General features: G+C 39.0%; 4 protein-coding genes across 4 annotated transcripts; all 4 read left to right on the forward strand.

Moving 5' to 3' along the window:
• Nucleotides 1–10,398: 10,398 nt before the first annotated feature.
• LOC130894215 (uncharacterized) lies at nucleotides 10,399–13,068 on the forward strand. Its single transcript, XM_057800860.1, has one exon. The coding sequence runs from the start codon at nucleotides 12,232–12,234 to the stop codon at nucleotides 13,066–13,068; it is 837 nt and encodes a 278-aa protein (XP_057656843.1). The 5' UTR covers nucleotides 10,399–12,231.
• A 2,514-nt stretch (nucleotides 13,069–15,582) lies between these two features.
• Nucleotides 15,583–15,915, forward strand: LOC130894216 (uncharacterized). The gene has a single exon (XM_057800862.1). The coding sequence runs from the start codon at nucleotides 15,583–15,585 to the stop codon at nucleotides 15,913–15,915; it is 333 nt and encodes a 110-aa protein (XP_057656845.1).
• A 2,412-nt stretch (nucleotides 15,916–18,327) lies between these two features.
• Nucleotides 18,328–19,530, forward strand: LOC130894217 (craniofacial development protein 2-like). The gene is made up of 2 exons (XM_057800863.1): nucleotides 18,328–18,898; nucleotides 19,322–19,530. The coding sequence occupies exons 1-2, from the start codon at nucleotides 18,328–18,330 to the stop codon at nucleotides 19,528–19,530; spliced, it is 780 nt and encodes a 259-aa protein (XP_057656846.1).
• Nucleotides 19,531–26,077: 6,547 nt separating this feature from the next.
• On the forward strand, nucleotides 26,078–26,536 carry LOC130894218 (protein GVQW3-like). The gene has a single exon (XM_057800864.1). It carries the CDS (start codon nucleotides 26,078–26,080, stop codon nucleotides 26,534–26,536), a length of 459 nt encoding a protein of 152 aa, XP_057656847.1.
• The last annotated feature ends 559 nt before the right edge of the window (nucleotides 26,537–27,095 follow it).

Below are 27,095 nucleotides of genomic sequence, written 5' to 3' on the forward strand. Positions count from 1 at the left end.
CATACAGTCGACTACTGCAATGGACCAAATTGAAAAACTTTGCGCTATAAATGTGGCAAAGATGGACACAAGCTAAAGAGTGCAGGGAAGGGGAAGTTAGATGTCTACTATGTAACGGCGAAAGTCATACTACGGGTACCGGAAAATGCAAGGCCTTCAAGAGAGCGCTAAGTAAAAGTCGCAGATATCAAAGACAAAAGAAAAAAGAACACGAGGAACAAGAGGCAGAATGAGAGAGAAAAATAGAGAATTAGAAACAATAAAAAATGCCTGACAAAAGCAAAATATTACCAATTAGAATAGTTCAAGTAAACTTAAATAGATGTAAAGCAGCACATGACCTTTTATAAATACCCATGGTGGTTTTATGACAATAACCGAGATGTCGCAATAAAAATAAGTAATAAAAAGGTTCCTGTGTATGGAAGTGGCACAAACAACGATTTTATATGGGAGGACGTACCAGATTTTATCCTGCTCAGCTGCTACATTGCTCCTAGCAAAGACATTCAAGAATTTAAAGAGATCTTGGCTACTATCGGTAAAAAAATTTCTAGTACCCATAAAGATATCATTTTAACAGGGGACTTTAACGCTAGTGCTAGGGAGTGGGGTATGCCCAGGACAAATTAAAGAGGCAAGATATTATACGAGTGGTTAACGGAAAGTAATTTGGTACTTATTAATAAAGGCACAGAACCTACATTCCTTAGCGGTAATAAAAGCTCAATCATAGACCTAAAAATGACAAAAGGGAAAATAGGGACAAAAATAATAAACTGGAGAATACTTGAGGAGGAAACCTTAAGCGACCATAGGTACATATACTTCGAAATTCAACAGGAATCAATAACGGATGAAAGCAGCAAGAACCCAAAAAATGGATGGAACCTGGCACGACTTAATCAAACAAGACTCATCAGAGCAATAAACGAGGCTGGAGAAAAAGGCCCGCTGGAAACACCAGAGCAAGTGTCAAATATATTAGAAGAAATATGTAATGCTGCAATGCCAAAAAGAGACACAACGAATGTCAGAAAACCAGTATACTGGTGGACTGAAGAGATCGCAGAGCTAAGGAAAGCATGTTTGGCTTCAAGGAGAAAGCTCACCAGAAGAAACAGAAAGCAGGCCACAGTTAACAACGCAGAAACAGAAGAATATACAAGCAAGAAGAAAGCTTTGAAAACGGCTATTAATAAGTCGAAAAGGTACTGCTGGAGTAAGATATGTGAGGAAATAAATAACAATCCGTGGTGTAAAGGATATAAAATTGCGACAAGGAAACTAAAGCTTAGAACAAAAGGGCAACCGCTCACAATGACAAATGCAATAAAGATAGCAACAACACTTTTTCCTTCGCGAGAGGAAATCTCCTGGGAGCAGGTGATGATTAACGGACCAGTACCAGAGGTAACAGCAGAAGAAATAACAGAAGCTAGCAAAAAACTTAAACTAAAAAAAGCACCTGGCCCGGATAGCATACCAGTCGAAGTACTACAGACAGTTATACAAAAGAAACCGGAAATGTTCTGCTCGGCCTACAGTAATATGCTAAAAAGTGGAGAGTTCCCAGGAAAATGGAAAATAGCAAGATTAGCTTTAATTGAAAAACCAAAGAAAAATCCAAACGAAGAACCAAAGTACCGACCAATATGTCTTCTTAATACATGTAGGAAGTTACTAGAACACTTAGTAAGAAACAGGTTAAAGGAAGATTTAAATTTAGAAGACAGCCTATCAGAAAGACAGTATGGTTTCAGAAGCGAAAGGTCTACGACAGATGCGGTAAAGTTAGTCACGGAAATAATAAGAAAAGAAACACACGAAAAGTCTTACAGGTATCATAAATTACCGGCTCTAATAACATTGGACATCAAAAATGCTTTTAACTCTGCAACGTGGAAAGAAATAATAAAAGAATCACAGAATAGAGGAACAACAATAAAGATAATAATGAGTTATCTAACAAAAAGGAAAATAGTCATCGAGACAGAAGGAAAGACAATGGAAATGAGCATGACATTTGGAGTGCCACAGGGCTCTGTTCTGGGACCAACTCTATGGAACATATTGTATGATAGACTTCTAAAATTGGAACTACCAAGAGATGTTACTCTAGTAGGATACGCAGATGATATTGCTGCAATTGTAATTGGAAGAGACATGGAGGAAATTCAAATAAAAATCGATACTGCTATGGGGGATATCCAGAAATGGCTCCTAAACAACCATTTAGAGCTGGCTACAGAAAAAACAGAAATGCTGATAATAAATACAAAACGGACACAAGTCCAGCAAAAACCGTTAAGTATACTTGGATTGGAGATAACACCTAAAGACTCGTTAAAATATCTTGGAGTGTGGATAGACAAAAAACTTAAATTTTCAGTACACGTGAACAAAACAGTAACTCGGGCAAGTCAGACAACTATGGCATTGGCTAGAATCATGCCCAACATTGGAGGCCCACAAGCAAGTAAAAGAAAAGTATTGGTAGCAGTCGCAAACTTGATATTGCTTTACGCTATGCAGGCATGGTCAACGGCAATAAAAACAAAGAAAAATAGAAAAGCATATCAGAGAGAACAAAGGCTCTCCGCGCTAAGGATATGCAGCGCTTACAGAACTGCACCAACTGAAGCACTTCTAGTAATAGCGGAACAACCACCAATAGATTTACTGATAGAAGAAAGAAACGTCATATATGGCGTGGAAAAAGAGCGTAGGAAACAAACTGGGAAGGAAACTAAAGCCCAAGCCTTACAGCAATGGCAGGTAAGTTGGAATGATAATGAAACCGAAGAGTGCAGGTGGACCAAAAAAACTAATACCTAACATAGAAATCTGGGTAAGCAAGAAACATGGAAATATTAACTTTCATATCACGCAGTTCCTACTAGGACGTGGCAGCTTCAGAGATTATACATATAAAATTGGAAAAACATGTGACAACGAATGCATATACTGCGGAGAAGCTGATACAGCAGAATATATAATATTCCAATGCCAGAATTGGAAACAACAAAGAGAGGTATGCCACCAAAAAATCGGCTGCAGAGTTACGAAGGAAAACATAATCAGGAAAATGATAGAAGAAGAAAATAAATGGAATGCAATAAACGAGATGATAACCGATATAATGAAAACAAAAAGTGAGGAAGAAATTCTGAAGTAATCTGAAGTAATGCGAGAGCGGTTTCCGGATGGACGTTGGGAAGTAAAGAGGGGAAAGGGTTTTAGTCCGTCGACGACTGGCAAGGTCGTCAACCCGACACACCCCCGTCATACGCCAGACCAGGCGGCACCCTGTCGCAAGAACAACAGACGGGGTAGTCTAACAAGCAGATTTCCTAAACCCCTCTATAAAAAAAAGGTTAAGTTAGGTTAGGTTCGTGCCCGGAGAGGTCGAGTCTAGGAGGCAGGAAGTGAGTTGGCCCAAAGTAAAGTCGAGAGAGAAGTAGAAACTAAAAAAGAAAAGAAGGGAGAAATGACAACAACGGGGGAGGAGGAAAGGGAAATAGATAATAAAATAATGGAAATCAAGAACATGCTGGGAGGGGACGAAAAACTAATTTAAAAAATTGAGGAGTTGAGGGAATTAATATCTAACAAAAACTTAAAAAATATAGGAAAGAAATGTATAGAGGAAGAAGAAAAACACAGGAAAAAGGAGAAAACAAAAAAAATTATGGAGGAACTAGATACAGGGGATGGGGAATATGAGGTATGGGAAAAATTAGCGGGGGAAGAATGGGAGAATACAAAAAAACAAGACCGGCATCAGGGTTTTGCAGATTAATGGGGGAAGGGTCAGACTAGCTCACGACCTGACCCACGTTAAAGCTGCTCAACTCGAAGCGGATCTTCTTATCGTTTCAGAACCCAATAAAAAACTGACTGAGGGGGGTGGTTGGGTACAGGACAAGAGAAAGGACGTGGCGGTATTCTTTAGAAATAGGGATATTGGGGTGAGGAATATGCAAAGAGAGGCGGGCTACGTCGTGGTCGAGCTTGATTGCGAGATCACGATTGTGGCCTGCTACATTTCCCCCAATATCTCTATGATTGATTATAGAAAAATAGTAAAGAAAATGATGAATACCGTCACCGGCAAAAAGAACTTCCTGATCGTCGGGGACGTTAATGCAAAATCGTCTCAATGGGGATCCCCTATTAATGATGAGAGGGGTGACCTCTGGGACGACTGGATGGCCCAAATAAACATAATAGCTTTGAATAACAAAAAACCTACGTTTGTGAGGGACACTAGCGGGAGTCACATTGATGTGATTCTTGCTAGTGAGGGGTCATCCAGAAAAATTGTAAATTGGGACGTTCTCGATGATCAGATATTTACCCACCACAGGTTCATCACCTTTGACATTAAAAATAGAACAACTAAAATAAATAGAAATAAAAATAAGAAATAAAAGAAAAAATTATAAGGGAAAATAAAAATAATAGTAACAGGCAAATGCCATATTGGTGGAACGATGAGATAGAAAAACTCCGAGAGGATTGCCTCCTTACCCGGAGGACATACACAAGAAGCGGGGGCGAAGGAAGTTACCAAGATATTTACAAACAGAAAAAAAAAGTACTGGGCAAGTTAATAAAAAACGAAAATAGGAAAAGATGGCGGGCCATATGTGAGGATCTAGAAAAGGACATATGGGGCGACGCATATAAAATCACAATGAAAGCATTGAAGGCCGTCGCCCCATACAACTTAAACGAAGAGCAGCAGCCCTGCTCTTTCCTAAAAAAAAGAGAAGAAAACTTCTCTAGGGAGGGCAGCATCGACGCGGCTCTACCAAAATTCACGACGGAAGAGATCCTGACCGCTGCCGAAGATATCAAGCAGGGTAAAGCCCCCGGCCCTGATGACCTGCCACCAGAGGCAATTAAAACCCTGATCACAACGAGGCCTGAAACTGTTACATCCGTCTTTAACGAACTACTGTGTAGTCAAGAGTTCCCCAGAGAATTAAAAATAGGAAATTTGGTATTGTTATTAAAGCCTGGGAAACCCCCCGATTCGCCGGCCTCATATATTACGAAATCCTAATTAAAAAACGAATAGAAAAATTCCTGGAGAGCAAAGCAGCTCTATCGGATCAGCAGTACGGCTTCCGCAAGGGTTGATCAGCAGTGGACGCCGCAAAGTGGGTACACGATGCGGCGAAAGCTTCAAGAAGATGGGTAGCCCTCGTTATGATAGACATCAAAAACGCATTTAATTCAGCTAACTGGGGCCTCATAATACAAAAATTAAATGAAATGGAGGCCCCAGGGTATTTAGTAAATATTTTAAAGGACTACCTAACCGAAAGGAGAATATGCGTATCGAGAAGGCAGGAAATTAAATTGACCGCCGGAGTACCTCAAGGGTCGGTGTTAGGACCGACCCTTTGGAACATATTATATGACGGGGTACTCCGATTAGAACTGGAGGGCGGCACCAGATCGACCGCATACGCTGACGACCTACCGATATTAGCGGAAAGCGATATGAATTGGGGCATCGTAGATATAATAAAAGAAAACATGATAAGAATTAAAAGCTGGATAGAGCAGATGGACCTACAAATAGCAGTAGAGAAGACGGAAATAATAGTGCTAAGAGGTCCAAGAACAGTCCGGTATCAAATCCAATTTGATCTCGGAGGGCACTTTGTAATTTCACAGTAAACATTAAAGTACTTGGGCGTAACCTTTGATAATAGACAGACCTTCTCGAAACACGTGGAGGCAGCGGTGCGAAAAGCCGAGGAAAGGACTTCCGCCCTACAGAAGATAGCAAAAGGAGGAGGGTTCTACTTGAAGTAATTCAATCCACCCTCCTATACGGGCCATGAAGATTGAAAAATATAAAAACTTATACACCTCGGCACAGAGGATACCGCTGCTTCGGGTCTGCAGCGCATATAGAACTGTTTCAGCAATAGCGCTGCAGACGATCGCGGGAGCGATCCCATTCCACATATTAGTGGAGGAGAGGGTCAGAATCTACAGGAGAATCCAAGCTGACAAAGAAAACATTGAAAGAATAAGAAAGGAAGAAAGGAAAGTCAGCTTGGACAAATGACAGCGAGAGTGGAGAGAGGAGGGTGCCAAAGCCGAGTGAACGATGACGATAATCCCAGATGTGACGGAGTGGTACAAATGCGCACACCGCAGAACAAACTATTTCTTCGCCCAATTTCTAACGGAGCATGGGTCGTTCAGGAAATATACATATGGAATAAAAAAAACAAGAGATGACCTATGCCCCACCTGCGGTGTGACGGAGGACCCCCGTCACGTGGTGATGGATTGTCGAGTCCACAGGCAAAAACAAAAGACAATAAAAAAATATTAGGAGAAGGCACCCTGGATTGTAGAAATATGATGATCGCTGCCATTAAGGATAAGAAGGTTTACGACCAGATAATAAATATTGTTACGGGAATTATAAAGGCCAAAGAAGAAGATAGAAAGCGTGACGGTTTTTAATGTGTTGTGTAGGTAGAATTGTGGCGTCTTAATTTATTATTTTAACTATTTTATCTTTACAAGTTTTTTAAATTTGTATATATGTTACCGGCAATGTGTATAATCCGGTATTGTATACAATACCTAGGCAATGTATAGAATACCTAAAACGGGCAGGTAAAGTATGAAATAAAATTTATTTTACACTTTACCTAGGTATTCTATACAATGCCAAACTTGCAGCAGGTAATGTAACACTCGAACGCAATTGTGGTTATTACAAACAAATAAGTACGGTAAGCTTCATAGAACCCTGACACCGTTCCTAGAGGCGCCATTTCAAGCATTAATGGAAGTGAATCGTTTTAGCATGACCGTTCACTCGCGAGTGTACGCCGCACGCAGGTATCCTTTGCAAATAAAATTAAATCCTTTGACAAGAGACGGCACGGCGCCAAGGCGGCGCGATCAAAGTAAGTTCGTTTAGATAATGTCGGTACACCCGAACGCAATTGTGTTTAATAAAACAAAATACGAATAAAAATTATCGGGACACACAAGCTAGGTGCAAAGATAATTTTAATCAAAAATATGCGAAAGTAGGTAAATTCAAAGTAAAATTACACCACAATTCTTCATCACTCGAACTGTCAGAGTTACTACCACCCGTATTTTTAATAAGAGAGCCATTATCACGCTCTGAATCCAAAACAAAATATTTAGGAACTTATTTTCTTCTGTAATTGCGTGAACTACGTATACTTATGTTCCACATAAATGTGGAATTACCTTTTTTATTAATACTTTCTTTTAGTTTGACTTACGGCTGGAGCGTCTGTAGGTTGCTACGGAGGTAAGTACATAGGTGTAATTTATCCAGAATCTTATCAAATGTCGGATTTTTTGAGGATAAATTCAATTCGTAGTACAACAGTTCACAAACACAATCTTTCACTACGGAGGCGCTTCGATATAAAACTGTCAATTTCACTTTCGGGTGTACGCCGCACGCGGTAGCCTTTGTAAATAAAATTAAATCCTTTGACAAGAGGCAGCGCGGGCGCGGCGGGCGGGCGGCCGGTCAGGTCAAAGGAGCCGCCGCTTGAGAAAAAGGATACCGCGAGCGGGCGGCCTTTCAGGTCAAAGGAGCCGCCGCCACCGCTTGAGAAAAAGGATGCCGCGACACTATTTAAGCAAACAGCCGCATTTCTCCATTTCATTTCGCGACGTGCGATGATACTGTTAACACGTGTATTGAGCTATTTGCGTCATAGTTATTATTTTTGCTAATTTTCGTCAGGTAGGAAAGTAATTTAATTTATTAAAAAATGGCGGCCGAACAACGAATAGCTGAGATGAAAGAAAGATTTTATTCACAATTACAAATAAAAACAGAAGCAGCAAATACAAAAAATCGCACGTTTATTGAAAAAAAATCGCTATGAACAATTGATAGAAGAAACAAAAAATGCAAAAACGGCTGAGAAAAAGGCTTCTCGGGATTACTGGTTATTGAAGCATTATGATGTTATAACTGTTGGTCAGAAAGATAAGTTGATTTTTCCTGTGGATGCTACTACAAATAACAATATTATGTACTACGTTGCTGATACCGAATTATTTCAAATACTTCACGACGCACATCAAAGTATCGGCCATGGAGGACAAGACAGAATGCTGAAGGAGCTTTCTTCAAGATATAAGAATATAACTCGCCACGATGTTGAACTATTTTTGTAACTTTGCGAACCCTGCCAGCAAAAACAAAAAGGAATAAAAAAAGGGATTGTCGTGAAGCCCATACTTTCAACAGAATTTAATTCTCGCTGTGAAGTAGATTTGATAGACTATCAATCTCATCCAGATTGGGATTATAAATTCATAATGGTTTATCAGGATCATCTCACAAAATTTGTCATATTAAGAGCCCTGAAAACAAAACGCGCTGAGGAAGTAGCGTACAATTTACTGGATATTTTTACACTGATTGGTGCACCAGCCATCTTATAATCGGACAACGGTCGAGAATTCGCAAACCGAGTGGTCAGTAATCTTAAAATATACTGGCCGAACTTAAAAATTGTGCATGGCAAGCCTAGACATTCCCAAAGTCAAGGGAGTGTCGAATGAGCTAACCAGGACATTGAAAACATGCTTACAACTTGGATGCAAGATAACGATAGCGAACGTTGGAGTGATGGGGGGAGTGATAGGGCGTTTCACTCAGGAATCAAAAGAACACCTTATGAAGCTCTTTTTGGGTCGAAAATAAAAGTTGGCATATCTTTGCCTTTTGAGGATACTCACAACCTGGAGAGCGAAGAAGATTTAGAAAAAGTGATGAAGTCATCTTCAGAATCTGTAAGAGATGCGGCTGAGACATCAGAAACTGAAACAGCTGACACTCAACCTCTACAGGCACCAGATCAACAAAACGCTGCATTCGATAGTTTTAACATCGGTAAGGAAGCTTCAAATGTCCAAAGTGCGCATGATGAACACATGGCTATCCCAAATACTAAGAATGCTGTTGAGCCTACGAATGTCGAAAATCTTCCTTGTGAGGTAAATGATCAAGCGTTACATGATCCGAATTTGGTATCAGTACGAGAGGAGTCATTGAGTTGTGCACTTATATGCTGTGTTTGTTCCGAGGAGACAACAGGTGGTCATTCGTGAAGAATGTGCAATAGGCCTATTCATACTATTTATGCTGCACAGGAAGAAAATATTGCAGAAGGTTTTGGATCCAAAGCTACTGTCCTTTATGCGCAAAAAACGCCTTTTCGATAGAAAACCGCATCAGAGCCAAAGAGAATTTGATAGTACAAGCTCAGAAAATGCTTAAAACTTCTGAAAAAAAATTCCCTCCCGTATCGTTGGGTACCACTGTACGCATTCCTGTTCCAGAAGTCGATATAGGTCGTGGTGATGCTCGCAATATACTGGCTGTAGTATTACACAAAACTGATGATGATCTATATCAACTAGGCACAAAGCAAGGCGTTGTCAAGACATTGTATTCAAGACAACAGTTCACTGTTTGCCATCAGAAATTACTGCAAGAAGACGTCCCCAATCTGGAAACGACACTCCGTACAGTTGCGACTTTTCAATCTACGGGGACAGGACAGGGCTTTGTGAAATGTAGCTGCAAAAAAACTGTGACTCTAAAAAGTGTTCCTGTGTCAAAAGTAAGGCTCTGTGCTCTTCAAAGTGCCATAATAGTTTGTTGTGTAAGAATAAATAAAACCTACTTTTACTTAAAATTGTGAATGCCTATTAGACCTACTTTTTGTTATAAAGAGAATTGTTTTGTTTGTGAAGTTCAATTACAAAATTACTTATATTATGTTAAAAGATACTTGTAATGTTATGTTACAAACAAGAAGAATTTTAAGTTTCCTGTTATTTTTTTGTGATTTTAAAGTTGATAATAAAGTTTATTTCAAGTAAATACAACATGTTTTATTTATCCGCTATTTGATAAGTTAAGATTTATTGATATTAACCGGCTTACCTAACATTAGTTTAGTCTCAAGATTTATTTATGATATTCATGATATTTCATACATTGCCTGGACGCCCCAGGGATTGTATACATTACCTAGGGATTGTATACAATACCTGAATTATACACATTGCCGGTAACATATATACAAATTAGAGTTAGGGTTTTTTATTTTTTATTTATACAGTTTTTTAAAATTAGATATAGGAAATTTTATTTATACAATTTTTTTAAATTAGATTTAGGATTTTTATTTATACAATTTTTTAAAATTAGATTTAGGATTTTTATTTATATATTTTAAACTATTTTATATTTTATATTATATTTTTTAAATTAACTTAAGACACATTTTATTTATACAATTTTAAATTAGACCTAAGATTTTATTTTTTTTTTTTTTAATTAGATTGAGAAAGAAAAAAAATTTTCTTTTATTTATACACAATTTTAAATTAGAATTAATTAAAAAGAAAAATTCTTTTAGATTCCTAGGTTAGGTTTTTACAAATTTTAAGATAGGTTAAGTTTTAACTATACACATGATTTTAAAAATAGGATAAGTTAGCCTAAGTTTTACTTATACAGTTTAGGTAGGTTTTATTTATGGTTATTTACGTGTATGTCCTCTCTTTTTTTATGTGCGTGTGATGTTTTTTAGTGTCTAGTGCATGTGTTATTTATTAGAGGAAGCGAAGAATACGTAGAGCACACGGAGTGAAGAGTACAGCCGGCGCATGTGACGCGATGTTCGCTAAGAACGGTTCCACATGCGTCGGTGGAGAAGAGGGTGGGTTTTTAGCTGGTAGGCGCCCGGTTAACGGGTGAATCCAGCACACCTGGGACACCTTCCCAGAAGTCTTTTGAAGATTTTTCCACCCACAACAAAAAAAAGTAAAGTTAGATTCCACTCCTGAGAGCTGTAAGACCTTGACGTTGGTGGAGTGGCTCAATAACTTCCTCTCTTCTCGGACCGTCTCGACGGACAGGTAGAGGGGAATGAAGCTAAGAAACAGCTCAAAAAACAGGAGTAAACGTGGAGAAAAAATCCGTAATCCTACGTTGTTAGCCACCATGGCTATGGGATGAATGGCTGCGCGGGATGAACGATGCCTCTGGGATACCAGGCGACCTCCCAGAGTACCTTGCCTTAGCGAGGTAAGGGCGCACTGCCTCGCCGGACAGTTATTTCGGCCCCACTCGTGGGATTATTTATGGATAATACAAAAACAAAAAAACGCAGAAGAGGAAGAAATCTTTCGTCGGAGACGGAGTCATCTCTGTCTCATGACAGAAGGAGAAAAGTTCTGAATGATGAGGATTACACGTCGTCTTCTGGTGAAGACGACAAAAAAGCTACTAATGAGGATGTGAAAACTGTCGAGGATGACCTCGCCCGGGAGCTCTTCGAACAGGAGCTGATTCTAAAACACAAGAAAATGAAACAAGTTTTTTTCGATGGTGAAACGTCGACCATGATAGAGGAATATTTAATTGAAGAGGTGCAGGAGTCAAGCGAAGAGTTTGACTTCAGAAAGTCCGACCTATTCTCGATCCTACCCGGGATCGAGAAAAAGGTCACCAAACCTTACTGGTGCCAAAGCACCAGGGCTGAAGAAAAAAAAATTCAAAGAAAATCCTGGAGGGAAGAAAACTCCAGAAATGATGAGACGGCCCCAGAGGCCATTATAGGAAAGCTCAGCGAGGTCGAAGAGATAATCGCGAGTCTAAATATTAATAACGAAGAAATCAAAAGGAGGATGGGGGAAATGGGAACACTAGCAAAAAAATCAAGACTACGGATTATAAAAAAAACACATCCGAGATTAATTTAAGCGGCATAAAATGCCAAGAATGCCAGAAAGAAGCTGAAAAGCTTAAAAAAGCGGAGATTGCCAAAGCAATTAAGGCAGCGCTTGAAAAGGGAGGTTCCTTCAAGGAATTTGAAGGAATTAAAGATAAATTCTGGAAGGACCAGGTGTTCTCCAAAACTAAGATTCTCTCTATGAGGAGCCAGGAGGCACTGGATAGAAAGGACTGTATGGTCCTAATATATCCAAACAGCGATAAAGAGTCGGAAAACATGACTCTCGAAATCAGGGAGATGGCGAAATCCCTAAACCCCGGGGACTTCGAGGTTATTGAGAATTCGGTAACCTCCCTAAAAACCAAAAAAAGCCTGGAGGCACTATGTCGCCAGACTTAAAGGGGAGCCAGGAAAAGACTTTGAAACGATCAACGCCATGGTCGGGGAGAACCTGGGCGAGGACACGAATGTCCTCATTCTCGGTGGGGAGGTAGCTCCCACGAGAAAAATAATAGAATTTACCGGCAAAAGCGGTGGTAATTACAATATGATGGTACACCCGAGGGCCGCCAGAGGTAGGAGGTCGGAAAAGGGTGAATCCGTCCTGGTCAGGACAGGAGACAGGCTCTTCGCCGAAGTATTAAAAACTATGCAACAGAAAGCTGACGTTGCGAGCCTCAACGTCAACATTAATAATGTCAAAAAAACAAGCGGCGGAGACATTTTCATCCGCCTCAAAGGCAAGGGTCAGGCACAGACCCTAAAAAATGCCATAAAGAATAAAATGGAGGAGGTCAGTGTAACGACCAGGAATAGGGGGACGGTTTTTAGCGTCATTGACCTCGACCCGGCGGTCACCTCAGAGGAGGTGAAGGCTGCGGTCGAGAAGCAGACCGGCCTCGCAGGCCTAGTAGAGATCAAGTTGATAAGAAATACGAAATTCGGAGGGCAGATGTGTCTACTCTCCGTTCCGAATAATAAAGCCGGCAAGCTCAGAGAGCTTGGAACCATTAAAATGGGATGGTCGGCGTGTAGGGCGAGGGAGCGAATAGTCCCTCTGAGATGTTATAAATGTCTGGAATACGGACATAGTCTGACCTCCTGTAAGGGGGAGGACAGAAGCAAACAATGCCTCAATTGTGGTGGGCTCAACCATAGAGCCCAGGAATGTAAGGCCGTGTCGAAGTGCATGGCCTGTAAAGTTGATGGTCATAGGATGGACACCATGAAGTGTCCAGAATACAGAAAATTAGTCCTCGAGAAAAAGGATTAAATAAATAAGGTCTAAACCAATTAAAATGGACAAAAGGTCTTTTTACAACCTCTTTGTCCAGGAGACAGACTTTATAAGAAGGAAATCATCGCTAGTTTTAAAGGTGTCGTCGGTAATTGTTGTTTTTAGGTTCCGGCAATATACACCGGAGGCCTATTTTAGGAAGTTGTCGTTGGTTGAACCTTATACTCTCAACGACAACAGAGGTTTTATTTATTTTTATTATTTATTTATTTATTTATTTTAATTTATATTTTAGACGAGCTAATGCCGATTATTATTATAGAATCCCAACTAGGATACCTACGGTTATTTATAAGATCAATAGTCCAATAAATTTTCCTTATTTCTTTACTACACATATGATAGCCCGGGGTCACGTCTCTTGCTGCACAGCGTGGTGAGAATGTGGGCCTGATACAAGCAAAATGGCTAATGATCAAAAAATGGGCAAAAACCAGATCAACAAGTGAACCTGGGAAGGTCCAAGATGGCGCACGATATCGCCTTCGACGAAGCGAATAAACACCAAATCGATATTATGATAATTTCCGAGCCAAACAAAAACATCGCAAAAAAATGGATGGCTCGTAGATAAGAAAGTAGGCGTGACGATTGCCATTATAAATAAAAACTTAGAAATCGATAAGACGCTTCGAGGTGATAACTGCGTGCAAATAGAAACCAAGGGCACCATTATGACGGTCGTGTATATCTCACCGAATATAAGTGCTAGAGAATACCGAAAGGCCATAGATAAAACATTCGAAACGGCTACTGGTGGAACCCAGAAATAGAAAATGCCAGAAACGAATATAATAGACTAAGACGTAGATACACCCGAGAAAAACTCCCACAACTAAAACAAAAATGGGAAGACGGTATGAAAGAACAAGGCAAACTTCTTAAAAGATTAATTCTGCAGGCCAAAAAGAGATGTTGGGATGACCTCATGGAAGACCTGGAAAACGACATATGGGGTCAGGGTTATAGGATAGTGACGGGTAAGATGGCCAATAAAACACAAGGCCAACTCAGCGCGAAAAAAGATCCTCCGCACCCTATTCCCGACAATAAGAGGGAGAATGATAAACAACGACGACGTCGAACCCGCACTACACGGGGAACCTAAGAGTTTCACCAGCGTCGAGCTCGAAATAGCCATTAAGGATATAAAAAACGGCAAGGCACCAGGACCAGACGGCCTGCCAAACGAAGCTCTAAAAATCGCGGTGAAAACTAAACTGTTGCAAATCCTAAATTATTTAAACGAATTACTGAAACAAACAACAACGGTTTCCCGACTACTGGAAAACAGCTAGTTGTTCTACTTCCGAAATAGGGTAAAGACCCAAACGAGACAGGCAGCTACCGCCCCATATGCCTAATCAACTATTACAAATAGACTGGCTGAGGAGATCGAGAATAAAAACCTCTTATCTCCACCACAAGCATGGCTTCCGACCCAAAAGATCAACGGTGTCGGCAATAAAGGAATTAAAGGAAGTTGTATGCAAAACCAGCCACAAATGGGGTCTATTTGTGGCGGTAGACATAAAGAATGCTTTCAATACCGCGAAATGGCATAGAATAGTCATGGCTTGCAAGGATAACGGAATCAGCCCATACTTAACAAAATACATAAAGAACTATCTGAGCGGCAGGAGGGTGACTTCCGGTATCATTTCACACAAGTGTACGATGGGTGTTCCGCAGGGCTCGGTCCTTGGACCGAACATTATATACAACGGTATCCTAGAATTGGACTACGGCCCAAAAGATTCCACTATCGCGTACGCTGATGACCTCGTATTCTACATCGTAGGAGACAAAGAAAATGAGGTCAGGAATAGAGCAGAGAATACTGTAGCTCTAGCGGTCCGATGGATCACAACAAACGGACTAAAAATTGCTCCACAAAAAACGGAGATACTGACGGTGAAGGGACCACGGAAAACAAATGGTCATTTCAAAATGGTAGTGGAAAGACAAAGAGTCGTGGCCAAAAAGAAAATAAAATATCTGAGAGTAATAATAACAAAAAACCTCAACTTCCTAGAACATATGAAATACACGGTCGAAAAAGCCGATAAAAAGATCGCACAATTAAGGAGACTGATGCCGAATGTGGGAGGGCCTGGTTATTGCAAGCGCAGGGTTATGTGCCAAGTAATGCACAGCGTCCTCCTGTATGCGGCACCAGCCTGGCGCGAAGCCATGAAGATACAATCATACAAGGAAAGATTAATGGCCGCGCAAAGAAAAGGCTTACTGATGGTCGCCGCTGCCTATAGGACCGTATCGGCCGAGACAGTCCAGGTTATAGCAGGTTTCCCACTGATCGATCTCATGATAACTGAGAGATGCTTTCTATATAACATAGGAGGCAGGTTAGCCGGTAATAGACGAATGGCAAGAGAAAGAACATATAAAAAGTGGCAGGAGAGGTGGGATAGTCTGGAGACGAAGGCCCAGTGAACAAAAACATTGATTAAAGACATAAGAAGCTGGGTCATGTGCAAACACAGAACCACTTCTTACTACATCGCGCAGGTTCTGACGGGACATGGTTCGTTCGGTACCTTCACGAAAAGAATCCGTAAGACCGAGGATGACACATGTAAAACATGTGGGCAAATGGACGACCCGGCCCATGTCCTCTACGAATGTGTGAGATGGGGTGAGGAGAGAACCAGACTAAAAGAACAACTAGGATGTGACTTGCCAACGGCAACCGAGATCATAGGGAAAATGCTCGAGGATAAGGAAACCTGGAACGCGGTAACGACGTACATGACCGTAGTAATGACCAAAAAGGAAAAAGAGGATAGAAACACCCAGGGATAGGAATAGATAAGGAACAGGATTTATAGGGAAGGTGCGCCGATGTAATGACAACTTGTCCTCCCGGCGCACGCAACTCCCAGGGATGCAGAAACAAGGAGGGTGGTTTAGTGGGTGAGAGTCCCAAACAAACTTACAGCATTGCACCCGCCAGCTGTGAGGACAGCATTAGCTTCCACCCTACCTTGGGGCCAAAAAAAGGAAGGTTAGGTTAGGTGAGGTGAGGTTAGGTTAGGTTAGGTAGGTTAGGTTAGGTGCGTTTACTATCGTGTCAACAGTTTCCACATTCTTGAGAAAGTCGGAAATTTAAAATATGACATCTCAAATCTCCATAGGAAGCTGAAAGAATTAACCGGTAACACAAAGAAAAGAATACCATGCATAACAAGGATTAGCCAACAAAGGATCCAGTTAGAAGAAGAACATATAAAAAGGTGTTGGAAAGAATATATTCTACAGCTCTTTCGGGACAGAAGACCACAAGACATTGATCTACCAAGTTTTGACGAATGTCTTGATATTTTAGAATCAGAAGTTAGAAATGCACTAACAAATAGCAAAAATGGAATAGCACCAGGGTTGGAGGGAATACCAATTGAACTATTAGAAGCATTAGATGGATCGAACTTAAAAACTTCACTAAGATACTAAATAAGATCTACGAACAAGGAAATATACCAGAGGAATGGCTGAAATCTGTATTCATACCGATACCGAAAAAGAATAACCCTCAAACATTCGATCAATATAGATAAATTAGCCTGATGCCACATCCTTTGAAAATATTATTAAAAATTATACAAAACAGAATTTATAAGAAATGTGAGCAGCAACTGGATAATACCCAGTTTGGTTTCAGAGGAGGAATAGGAACTCGTGAAGCACTCTTCGCGATGAATGTTCTCCTACAGAAATGCAGTGAATACAATAAAACTACTTACATGTGCTTCATAGATTATCATAAGGCATTTGACAGGGTAAAGCATATTAAACTTATTGAAGAATATCAATCTCGATGCAAAGGATGTAACCTTAATAAAAAAGATATATTGGGATCAGACGGCGGTAGTAAAGATAAATAATTTATTAACAGACGAAATACCAGTTGAGCGACGTGTAAGACAGGGATGTGTGCTGTCGCCAGTCCTGTTTAACTTATATTCTCAAGTTATATTTAAAAAAGCACTATGGGGAAGAACAGAGGGAATGAAGATAGGCGAAGAAGTAATAAATACAATTCGCTTTGCCGATGATACGGTGTTACTGGCTCATAGTCAATTGTGTGAGCTCCTGCTTTCGGCATGCTCTTGATATACCCAAGATAAGTGTAACCTAAGATAATAATTTGCGTATTTCCGCACGCAGCGAAAACAGATAGTATAATATCAAAAAAAGAATTTTGATATATTTTAAAGAATATAGTATGACGAAAGAAGTTATGGACATTTATGCGATCCTAGAAATGGAGAAGATGACACCGGAAGAAAGGGAAGCGGTAAGGCACAAGGAAATCGATGAGGTAATGAAAATTTATTATCTAATTGTCGCTAAGCTAGGTGAGGGGGAGAAATCCATATCAATAGCTAAAGGCAACACTATCATAGACATATCTAAGCTAATCAACAGTTTTCACATTCTTGAGAAAGTCGGATTCAACAAACAACTCTGGTTCCGCTGATAAATACAAAGACCACAGGTGTAAGGGGTGACAGCTAATATTGTAATGCTGGCCCAAATGACAACCTCACCTGCACATGTTACACCCTGCTAATAACAAACGAGGCTCTGTCGACCGAACAATGGCCGGAATAAGCAATTCCTCTCATATCAGCCAACAGCTTTGGGTGGAGGAGCTGGTATGAGATAGGGCACCCATATTGTCCTGGGGCTGAGAAATTGGTTGCAAAGGCGGAGGATCGTAATATTATTATGACAACGTCATATGATGTGGAAAGCCAAGGGATGACTACCGCATTAAAGATCCTTAGGGATATCCCAAGAAAAACCACTATGGAACCACAAAAATGCAGACTGAAGACAACCCATCCAGGTACACGGAAGTCAGGATTCGGCAGGGGAGGGCACGTATATAGAGATGACAAGGCATCCCAGTTAGTCATCAAGAGAAATCCTAGTCAAAAGTTCACTATAAACCGCATTGTTACATGGAACATCAAAACTCTGTATCAAACCGGCAAACTGGAAAACGTTACAAGGGAAATGAGCCGATTGAATTTAGATGTCCTAGGTCTAGCAGAAGTGCGATGGCCAGGGTCTGGCATTTTTTAGCAAGAAAAGACAGCACTCTATCTCTCAGGTACAGAAACGGGACAATACAGGAACGGAGTAGGAATCATTGTCAGAAGAGAAATACAACAGTCAGTTATAAACTTTATCCCATACAATGATAGAATAATGCTAGTACAAATAAAAGCCCATCCCATCAACCTAATACAAATTTACGCTCCAACATCAGACCACAGCGATGAAGAAATAGAAGACTTTTATGCAGATCTAGAAAACTTAACTAGAAACTTGAAAAAACATGAGATAAACATTATAATGGACGATTTCAACGCTAAGGTTGGTAAAAGAAGAGTGCCAGGTGTTGCCGGTGATTTTGGATTGGGGCAACGAAACGAAAGAGGTGATAGACTGATTGAATATTGCCAAGAACATGACTTGATTATAACAAACACCATGTTTAAGTTACATCCAAGGAGACTCTATACGTGGACTGCTCCAGGAGACAGAGAGGGTCAGGTAATAAGAAATCAGATAGACTATATATTAACAAACAGAAGATTCAGAAACGCAACATATGGAGTAAAAACTTATCCAAGTGCAGATGCAGCTACAGATCACAGTATATTAGTAGCTAATCTGAAAGTTAAATTAAGATCACAAAAAAAACAATACAGACCACCGACACTGGACGTAGCTAAGCTGAGAGACCCCCAAATAAAAGACAAATTTAATAGAGTTGGTGAGAAAATTATTAGAGTATGATGTGAACTGGAACGACATGAAAACAAATTTAGTACAAACTGGAACAGAAGTCGTAGGCAAGCAGGAAAATCGAAGGAAGAAAAAATGGATGACTCCCCAAATCTTTACACTTATGGACGAAAAGAGAGAGCTCAATAAGAACCCCGAAAAAACATGAAATCATAAATAAGAAAATAAAGACAGAAATCAACAAAGCAAAAGAAAAATGGATGAAAGATCAGTGTCAGGAAATTGAAGACTTAAATTTAAAACATGACATATCAAATCTCCATAGGAACCTGAAAGAATTAACTGGTAACACAAAGAAAAGAAAACCATGCATGACTAGGATTAGCCAACAAAGGATCCAGTTAGAAGAAGAACATATAAAAAGGTGTTGGAAACAATATATATTCTACAGCTCTTTCGGGACAGAAGACAACAAATAGCAAAAATGGAAAAGCACCAGGGTTGGATGGAATACCAATTGAACTATTAGAAGCATTAGATGGATCGAACTTAAAAAACTTCACTAAGATACTAAATAAGATCTACCAACAAGGAAATATACCAGAGGAATGGCTGAAATCAGTGTTCATACCGATACCCAAAAAGAATAATCCTTCATAAACCTAATTACCAGGCTATGGAATTCCATAATAGGATTTTATTTGGTCTGTAAGTTTATTTTTCAAGTGCGAAGCAAGTGTGCATCGCGCGGCCCCAAAGACAACATTTCCATGCTGGCGTCACGCGATGCATCCGTGTTTCGCAGCGAACAGGAATAGACCTGCAAGACTTAAATGCGTGTTATAAAATTAACGTTGTCTAGTTGCTTAGTTTATCTTGGTCATTCACGAAGATAACTTCAATTGTGTAAAAAAGTAAATAGATAGTGATATTAGTGAGATGGGTGATTATGAGAATGAACAGTTACGTTTACAAGTAATGATGGACGATATTTTATCAGATGAAGAGCCGTTTGAATATTCGTCGGAAAGTTACAAGGCAAGCACAAGTTATTCTGAGTCTTCTGATTCATCTTATTCTCCTGTATAGACAAAAAGACAAAGTGTCAAGAAACATACGTGCTAATCCTGCTGACATACCTAGTACATCGTCCGATCAACTGTCTACCGAAAATGTACCTAACCTCACAGGTGCACTAATTAATGATTGCCTCTTACCTAACCTAACCAGCGCACTAATTCGTGATTGCCTCTATACCCTTTCGTTGTACAAGTTTAAGACCAGAGGCAAATTGGGAAACGTATAGCACGTTTGAGGTAACGCACAGCACGTAATTTTGTAATCTACAAAATTGAATACATTGACGAGCTCACAAAATGACAGAAGAAAAGTTACTAGAGGCGGTAAGGGAATACGGAGAGCTTCACGATACAAAAAATCGAGAATATATAAAGACGAAACTGAATTGTCCACTGTTTATTTCTTCTTCGATAGAATAAATTTATTAGGTGATATAGATATAAATGTTTTGTTCGATTGTCAAATGTCGCGACTGTCAATCAAATCCAAACCCCCACCACTCAGCACGTGTAGCATGTACACGTCTTTCGTGTCAAGCTACCTCACACGTCCTATACGTGTCTCCCAATTAGCGCCTTGCCTAAAAAGGCCCCCAAAAGAAACCGCAGTTTCTATACAAAAAAGAAAAACTGTTCGAGGGAAATTTCTTGTTGACAATGGGAAGCAAATATCATGGTTTGACAGGACACAGATGATTACACGGTCTCAATCGCTGATAACCTCAAAAAACACATCAACCGCTTCTTCAGGTGTAAAAAAACGTTGACCTCCCAATTTATTTTTGATCTGCGAAAATAAGAATAAATCATTGGGTTCCAACTTTTGTTGGATTTGATTCGTCTTGAAAGACTCGTACAATCAATTATTTTTTAGTTTCTGAATCATATGCATAGATCCCTGATTCGATGCTTTTCACGATCCTATAAATATTCATGCAATATTGAATGTATACGAATGGAGTGATGCCATATCTCAAAACTTAAGTAGCAACCCTCGTAATGTTGTTGAGCTAATTTAAAAGAACAAATAAGTGAAATTGCTGTAAAGAGATTGAATAAAAAAATGCAAATCTCCAACTTGTGGGATGCTTTCTAGTCAATTTAAAAACAACTTATAATTGTATGTCTTCAACTGAAATTTCCATGCTCAGATTTAAATTATTAGGAAGCAGGACCTTCGCAAAATATTCTACCGTCTCTATAGCTTGCTCTTAGAATCTGCAGCTGTCGTCCTCTGCCATGTTTATCGTCTTAAACGTGCACTAAATAGCCTTCATAGTCTTCAATACCCAGACAAGATACAAATATTCAAACTTTACAATCAACTTCCAAACTTTCTCGCAGTAAGGAGATCTAATAGAGGAAGAAAAGCACCTAACCTAACCTCAACTCTTTATAAAAGATCTGGAAAATTTGAAGAAGCCAGAGAAAACATCCAATTCTAATGTTCCTGGTCTCAAAAAGAATGCTGAAAATAATCAAAACCAAAAAACAAAATAACAATGACGAAGATGCCATTTTCTTATATTTTAATGACGTAAGCAATTTTTTAGCATCGACAGCTCTGTGACGCCAACACAAGCGTTGGGCTCACAACCAATTGAGATTTCATTTCATGGAAATCAAATCCTATTAATAAGTTTAAAAAAAAACAGTAATTTCTTTAACGCATTTCTCAGGAACAAGTTAAGAATAAAACGATAAACTTATGACACGTAAGAAAATTGTGAGAATTTGAAAGACACGCGAGCTGCATATCAAATATCATTAAGAAAGAGTTTTTAACTAAACGAAACCGAAATATCAGAAATAAAAGGAGATAACATCTGATTTTGAGATTGATACCTCCGAGAAAGTTTCATTCAGAAATATGGTCTCGAAACGTTTCCATATTTAGAACACACTCCAGAAAGACTTTCTGATCATTTAGAAATTGATTAATCTTTGCTTGTTGAATTAGCTTATGTAATTCCAGGTAAATCAAATCATTAAAAGATGTTCTCGGACACTATTATTATTTGAGAGGAGATAGATCATTTATCGGCTGATTGTGGATCCTAACCTAGAACCAGATTTTGATGACAATATTTGAAAGGCGGGCGCGTCCAATATTTGGTGGAAATTTCAAATTTAAAACATTTTTTACAAGAACTTTAAATTTTCATTTAGTAGGATCTTATCATATGATTACGACCGACATCATGATCGTATTAAACCGAATATTTTCCAAAAAATCCTAAAGGGATACATCTAACAAATTATGGAATTAGAGTTCGACAGTTTCAAAATAAAAACATTTCGATACTTTTTTTGGCATAGAAAATTGTGCTATTACCCATAAAGACAAAACCATTTTGTTGAAACCTTCGTTTGAAAGAATAAGATATTCGTTTTCTGGTCAAATATGAGAAAAACTAAGACCACACAAATAGATTTACCTCAAAAGTTATTAGCATTCGAATTTGAAAAAAGTCCTTACGATCCGACACTACGATACTACACTGATTTCTAGAATCTAGAATACTTTAACTACATGTTTTATTGAAGTTAACGGAAAACCATCTATTAATTTCTAAATTTCAAATTAATGCGTAGAGCAGTGATGATTTTTCCATGGTAGATCATGTTAAAATTGAATCAGAAAAATAGATATTGTTCAGTAGATTGACAGAGGAATATTTTGATTTCCTTCTGACTTTGTTTTGTATTTCGTTACTATTCTAATACAATTTCTCACTGATGATTGTGATACTTAAATTCCGTAGACTCTTTTGCTACTTCTATTTTTTGTGATTTACTGACGAGCTAGAATTGTGAGAAAAATAATAGGTGTAATCAAGTGTGGCGAATCATCTATTAACTTATAAATTTCATGTTAATGCATAGAGCAACGATAATTCTTCTAAAAGGATTACTTTGAAGTGAAACAAATAGTGTAACGTTCTCTCTCCGGGCGCTTCAGTTAGTTCTGCGCATCTTTTGCGTGCATGAAGCATGTGCAGTAAAGATAAAGTGTGTCGAACGAGAAAGAAAATGAATATTGTCGGCACCGTAACGTAGGGACGTTTTTTCCCATACCAACGGTCCATACAGGAGTATTACATATATAACTGATTCATCAATAACACATTTCAATTGTGGTTAGGTTCAATCGTTTCTCGTCTTTTCAGCTGCTATTTTGTAGTCTATCAACAAAATGGAAGTACTAGATCTATGACAAAGGCATCATGTAATGTTTACACAATGCTATAATTCAAAATTTTTGGTTTTGTTAGGTTAGGTTAGGTTAAGTTACAATTTATCACAAATGTGCTTGCTACTGCTGCTGCTTCTGTTATAGTCTATTATTTATACTTCTGTTCCTTCATGTAGTCTTAACCTTAATAATTGACGAAAGACACGCGAACGATTGGAGCAAATAACAAAATCAACAATAGTTTTTCTATATTATGGAAGCTCACAATGTTTAGAAAACAAGAAATTTAGGTCAGCTGATTTTATGTGTCGTCCTTCTTGCTCCTTCAGTTGGTGTTTGGGCTACCTGGCTGGCGGTAGCGTTTATTAATACTCATCCTACCTGTTTAGATAATAATACTGAATTTTTAAATAATTATTGAACGCGTAATTTTAAAATTTTTGTCTTTAGATAGGTCTCACAGACACACATTTTTTGCGTCATTAACGTTTCAAAAATTATATTTTTGTCCGCACGTTTTATTATCGAGTATTCCAGTAGATATTAGTAGAACTATTGCGAAAGACGTGACTCAAACAATGAGATCGCATGTAACGTTATTTCTTCGGGATTAAATAGTCAAACATCAGGAAATTCTGAACCTAGTTTAAATAGTGAAATAATACCAGAACATGTTGCTTAAAATTCAAATAATCAGTGCATGTCAGGACATCCTAATTATTGTTTCAACAGTGCGGTACTTTCAGAAGATGTTGCTCCAAGTTTAGATAGTCAGTCAACATTAGATGTTGCTATCAGCTCGACTTGTTATTTAAGTATCAACGAAACTAATGTTTTTCATGATATTTCTGACATAACATTTAAGTTCCACGACTTAATAATGTTTGTTTTTACTGCAATAAAGATCGTAAACAGAATAAAGTTGAACAACAAATTTTTTATTCGTCTAATGATAAAAAACTTTTCCAAAAAATCATTGAGTGAATGGAGAAACTCAATCATGAAGAGTTGTTACAGAAAATTACTCATTTTGAACCCGCAAATAAAAAAAATTCATCATTTGTGTGAATTAAATTATTCAAAGTAGTATAATAAAATAGTTTCAGACATTCCACATACTTCTTAACAAAAAAATCGTAATATCAATAAAAAAAATTTGAAATAGGAAGTTTTTAAAAAAATTGTGTATTGTTGTCATCTCTATGTGATATATAGAACTATGAGCAGAAACTTCAGCTTCAGACTGAAATTAGTTTAATAACTAATAATTTTCTAGAGAAAAAAATTCAAAAATATTTTAAGAAAATAATTTTAAGGTAATATCCAGGCAAAAGAAAAAAATATTATTCCCAAAGATCAGGGCCGAGCCGTGCCGGGGGTGCATGGCACCCCGACGGCACTGACACGGGGCGGCTAAAGGCAAAATATCTCTAACAAAATAACAGAGCCCTATCATGCAATATTTAATCGCAAAGCGTAAAGTGTCTTTCTTTGATAGGGGCATTTCTCCGAAATATTGTTTTCTTATTATTACAACAATACCAAAATAGTGAGTTGAGCGTTCGGGCGAATCGGGCGGCGTAAGGAAGATAATAAATAGGTAATAATAAAGAATAAGCCGCTTGCCGCAAAAATGACAGAATATATTAATAGATTACTTGAATAAAGGGATCGCGGCTTTTCTTTTGGCTTTTGACTCTTAGACTCTTTGCCGACTTTGAGAATGTGGGATTTTTTTATTTTTCTAATGCCGTGTTTTCGTGTTTATCTAAGTTTGCGTAGCCTTTTTTCAACTTTTTTAATTTAAGTTGATTAGTTGAAAACTAAAGAGCAAAGAGTAAAGATTGCGATATTACGAATTAGGGAAAGAGATCAGTGTCTATTTGATTTATTTTTATTCAGTGATTGTGAACGGACTGAACGGTAGGTTTTAATTATTTTATATTAGAAAATTTGCCAAAATTTTTAATCATAGTTCAATTATTTAGATGTCTGATGGTCGAAAGAAATTTTCTGGTTTACAATACTGAAAAAGGAAGTTAGAAAAAGAGACAAAAAACGATTAGCTGGATCATTAAAAAAATTTTTTGTGTCCAGGATCACTAAAAAACCACAACCTCCATGTAGCCAAGACCCACATGTTCAATATTTTGAGTCAAACGAGGACAAAGAAGAACGATTGGAAAAATTGCAAGAAAATAAATCGTACGCTGAAGCGCCCGAAGTAGTGGAAAAGGACACGCTGGATCAGGCTACAACGAACACTTTGAAGAAATCAATTGAGAAAAGTTTTACTGTCGACTCTTTTAATCAAAATTTAATTCAAAAGGAAAATAAAAGATGGACACTCAAACACTTTTCAAAAAAGGTAACGGCAATTTTTATAAACTTATGGAGACAATTGCAACATTTGATAACGTAATTGCCGAACATATTGATAAGGTTCAAAAAGATAGCAAAAAAATGCCACACTATTTGGACAATAAAATACAAAATGAATTAAGTTTCCTGATAGGAGAAGTAAAGAGAAGAAGTAAAGAGAACTATTATTGAAACCTTAAAATATTGTAAATATTTTCCAATTACTCTTGATTGTACACCTGATATCAGCCACCAGATAACGATTATTGTTAGATTCGTTTTCATTAATGACAATTCAAAAAGTATAGAAATTCGAGAACATTTTTTAGGATTTTGCCCAGTTACAAATACTACTGGCTAGGGATTATCTGATTTTTTATTGAATTACTTGAAAGAAATGGATATAGGGTTTGTCCGGAAAGTAATAGGACTGATTTTCTTCCGCCGCGATTGTACTTCAGAGCGTGCGCGCACCGACTGGATTCGGTAGAGGGCGTTCCTAGCTAACAAACGAGCGGCTGGTCAGTTGTCTCCGAGCACCTGGTGTTTCTATGAGTTGTGCAAGCCGAAAATGCAGCGTTCGTTAGAGGAGAGGTACGCGATTAAATTCTGTGTGAAACTCGGTAAATCAGCGACAGAGACGTTTGATATGATCAAGCAGGCTTACCCAGATGTTGCTTTAGCAAGAAGTGGTGTGTTTCGGTGGCACCAGGCCTTTTTGGAGGGCCGGGAAGAGGTCGCCGATGAAGACCGTGCTGGAAGACCTTCGACTTCGACAAACACCGACAATGTGACTCGTGTGCGCAAAGTTTTGAACACAGACCGTCGACTAAGTATTCGTTTGATTGCCCAGATGTTAAATTTACCAAAAGCTGTGGTTCATGACATTGTGACGGAGCATTTGAACATGCGCAAGGTGTGCGCGAAGATAGTCCCAAAAGTGCTCACTGACGACCAGAAATTGAGGCGAGTGGAAGTGTGCCAAGAAAATTCGAACATGTGTGAAAGTGACCCCCCAATTTTTGAATAACGTAATCACAGGTGACGAGTCATGGATCTTTGAGTATGATCCCGAGACAAAGAGGCAATCTTCCGAGTGGCACACACCGGCGTCTCCTCGCCCAAAAAAGGGAAGAATGAGCAAATCCAAAGTGAAAACGATACTCATTGTCTTTTTTGACATCAAAGGCATCGTCCACCATGAATTTGTTCCTCCTGGACAAACCGTCAACGCCAAGTTTTACGTGGAAGTGCTCAAGAGACTCAAACGAAGGGTCAATCGGGTCCGACAAGACATCGCAGCAGACTGGAAGTTGCACTACGACAACGCCCCGGCTCACACCGCCTTTCTTGTGAACAGCTACTTGTCTAAGGGCGGCATTTCAACGCTTCCGCAGCCGCCCTACAGCCTAGATGTGCCCCCCCCCCGGACTTTTTTTTGTTTCCTCGCCAGAAAAGGCCTATGAAAGGCAAGCATTTCGAGACGACAGAGGGGATCCAAGCAGCATGCACCGCGGCTCTCAAGGCTATTCCGGAGAATGCCTTCCGTGACGCCTTCAATGCTTGGAAATCGCGCTGGCAGCGCTGCA

Source organism: Diorhabda carinulata, chromosome 5 (genome assembly GCF_026250575.1).
Source record: "Diorhabda carinulata isolate Delta chromosome 5, icDioCari1.1, whole genome shotgun sequence".
NCBI classification, from domain to species: Eukaryota; Metazoa; Arthropoda; class Insecta; order Coleoptera; family Chrysomelidae; genus Diorhabda; species Diorhabda carinulata.